The 2,930-nt window shown below is 54.3% G+C and overlaps 1 protein-coding gene across 1 annotated transcript; it reads left to right on the plus strand.

Annotated features, from left to right (window-relative positions):
• Positions 1–587: 587 nt before the first annotated feature.
• LOC311158335 (olfactory receptor 14C36-like) lies at positions 588–1,520 on the plus strand (the record flags this gene model as incomplete). Its single annotated transcript, XM_084213680.1, has 1 exon — positions 588–1,520. The coding sequence occupies one exon, from the start codon at positions 588–590 to the stop codon at positions 1,518–1,520; it is 933 nt and encodes a 310-aa protein (XP_084069806.1).
• Between the last annotated feature and the right edge of the window lie 1,410 nt (positions 1,521–2,930).

Genomic DNA, 2,930 nt, shown 5'->3' on the forward strand with positions numbered 1-2,930 from the left:
AGTTTGCTCTGCTGTGGGTTCCTCTGCTCTCAGCTGTGTCAGGCTGATTTCCAGGGGAGCACAGGGACTGCCCTGGATCTCAGAAAGGGCAGCTGGGGACAGAGGGGAGGAAAAGAGCAGCTCCCCTCACCCTTCGTGAGTTGCAGCCACTGCTCTTGCATTGCACAGTTCTCTCTGATCTCCCTGGGCACCGCAGGAAACCATCTCAAACTGCCTTTGGCTGTGACTCTTCCTTAGCCCTGGGACAGGAGATGCTGCTGAGCTCCTCTGCCACAGGAGCAGTTTGGGCTGATGAAGGCCAAGCCCAGGACTGGCCCCATCCCCATTCCCATGACCCCAGTGCTGCAGAGCAGAGCTGATCCCTTGGTGTCCATGGGCAGAGCACCTGCTCATCACAGCAATGGAGCCAGATCCCAGAAGAGCTCCAGGCTAGGGGCTGAAGGAAGGGCTCTGAGAAAAGGAAAATTGGTTGGCACAGAGCAGCAGGGGCAGGGCTGGGAGAAAGGGCTTGGACATTGCTCAGCAAAATGTCCTCAGATGTGTCACGGTGTCCTCCTTGAACAGGACTCCATGGGCAGAGGGAAGAAATGTCCAACAGCAGCTCCATCAGCCACTTCCTCCTGCTGGCATTAGCAGACACGTGGCAACTGCAGCTCCTGCACTTCTGCCTCTTGCTGGGCATCTCCCTGGCTGCCCTCCTGGGCAACGGCCTCATCATCAGTGCCATAGCCTGCGGCCACCACCTTGACACCCCCATGTTTTTCTTCCTGCTCAACCTGGCCCTCACTGACCTGGGCTCCATCTGCACCACTGTCCCCAAAGCCATGCACAATTCTCTCAGGGACACCAGGGACATCTCCTACAAAGGATGTGCTGCACAGGTCCTTCTTTTTTATTTCTTCATCTCAGCAGAGTATTTCCTCCTGACCATCATGTGCTACGACCGCTATGTGTCCATCTGCAAACCCCTGCACTACGGGACCCTCCTGGGCAGCAGAGCTTGTGCCCACATGGCAGCAGCTGCCTGGGCCAGTGCCTTTCTCTATTCACTGCTTCACACGACCAATACATTTTCCCTGCCCCTGTGCCAGGGCAATGCCCTGGGCCAGTTCTTCTGTGAAATCCCCCCCAACCTCAAGCTCTCCTGCTCCAAATCCTACCTCAGGGAACATGGGCTCCTTACAGTTAGTGTCTGTTTGGTATTTGGTTGCTTTGTTTTCATTGTTTTCTCTTATGTGCAGATCTTCAGGGCTGTGCTGAGGATACCCTCTGAGCCGGGACGGCAGAAAGCCTTTTCCACCTGCCTCCCTCACCTGGCTGTGGTCTCCCTGTTTGTCAGCACGGTCATGTTTGCCTACCTGAAGCCCCCCTCCATGTCCTCCCCATCCCTGGATCTGGCACTTTCTGTTCTGTACTCAGTGGTGCCTCCAGCCCTGAACCCCCTCATCTACAGCTTGAGGAACAAGGAGCTCAGGGCTGCAGTGTGGAGTCTGATGACTGGATGCTTTCAGAAACATTAAACTGCAGGCCAATTTCTGCAAATCACTTGTAATAAAACTCATCCTTCATACTTCTTGTACATTTCATTTTGGAGGTTTTTTATTTGTTTTACTATTAAACTATAATCCATAAAGAAATGTCATTGTTTGTGCCATTGTTCATTTAGTTTCTCTCTACCTTTCCTGTGGCCACAGACTGTGTCAATGAGGGACTGTGCTCTCTGTGCCTTTAAAGGAAATAAAGGATCTCCCAGCAAAGTTTTCTGCAGAGATGCCCTTTCGTTGCCTTCTCTGGAGCTGCAGCAGCAATGTCTATGAGCAGAGCTGGGAGCAGACAGTGCTGGCACAGCAGCTGTGCCCAGCAGCAGCAGCACTTGGTGTTGCCAGTGCTTCTCCTGTGGCCCTGCCCCACTGCCCTGGTGGCCCTGGTGTTGCTGCAGGGCCTGAGTGCTCTCGGGGCCGGGCATAGTCCTGGGGTGGCAGTGCCAGGGCTGCAGCAGGGACAGGCCATGGGCACTGCTGGGGCAGTGCTGATGCCTCAGGCCAGTGCCTGGGGGCTCCAGGTGCCTTGCCCAGACTCTCTCAAGAACATGCCCAGGCAAGTGCTGAGCACAAAAAACCTCCGTGACCAGCCCCAGGGTGGCCATGGGCAGGCTGGGGGAAAACAGCATGGCTGGTGCTCTGCAAGGGCCCTGGGGGAGATGGGAAGGAGCAGCAGAGCAGGGGCTGATCCATCCCCAGTGTGCTGGACAGCCCAGGGCAGTGTCCCGGAGCATCCTCATGGAGCTGCCAACAGCATCCCCCCTCTGCAGCCCTGGCCTCACCCCCAGCTCACACAGGTGCCCCATCCTTGCAGGCACAGACACGGCAGCACTGGCTCAGGAGCACCTGTTTGCATTGCACAGAGCAGAGGGAGCACCCCCATGCTGTTGGTGTGGGGACATGAACCTGAGGGAGCACAAATGACATCAGCCCCTGGGGCCAGGAATGGCCTGGGAATGGCAGGGAAACCACTCAGCTTTGTCCCAGCCTCTGCATTCAGCCAGAAAGTGTGTTCCCATCAGCTGGGAGTTTCCTGTCCCACTGCAGATGCTGTTGCTCAGAGCCAGGGCTGCCTGGCAGCCACCCCCAAACTGCCCTGAGCATTTCCTTTGCTTCACATCTGCTTTCTTTCCTCTCCCCTGGTGTTAAAAGAAAAGTCACCATTTAAGGAGAAATACACCATTTAAGGAAATACTCCATTTAAGGAATGTAGTCACCATTTGAGGAGGCGAAGGGGAGACGTGCACATCTTAGGGGTGATGATCATTAGTCTCCAATTTATTGATCAGGTTACATACTTTTATAATAGTGTTAATAAGCTCATACATATTCTGTAACCTAAGCATTCTATTCGTTAAGCTAAACATCAACTCTTCTTCATTTTTTCAG

This window comes from Fringilla coelebs (assembly GCF_963513975.1).
Source record: "Fringilla coelebs genome assembly, chromosome: 12".
Taxonomy (NCBI): domain Eukaryota; kingdom Metazoa; phylum Chordata; class Aves; order Passeriformes; family Fringillidae; genus Fringilla; species Fringilla coelebs.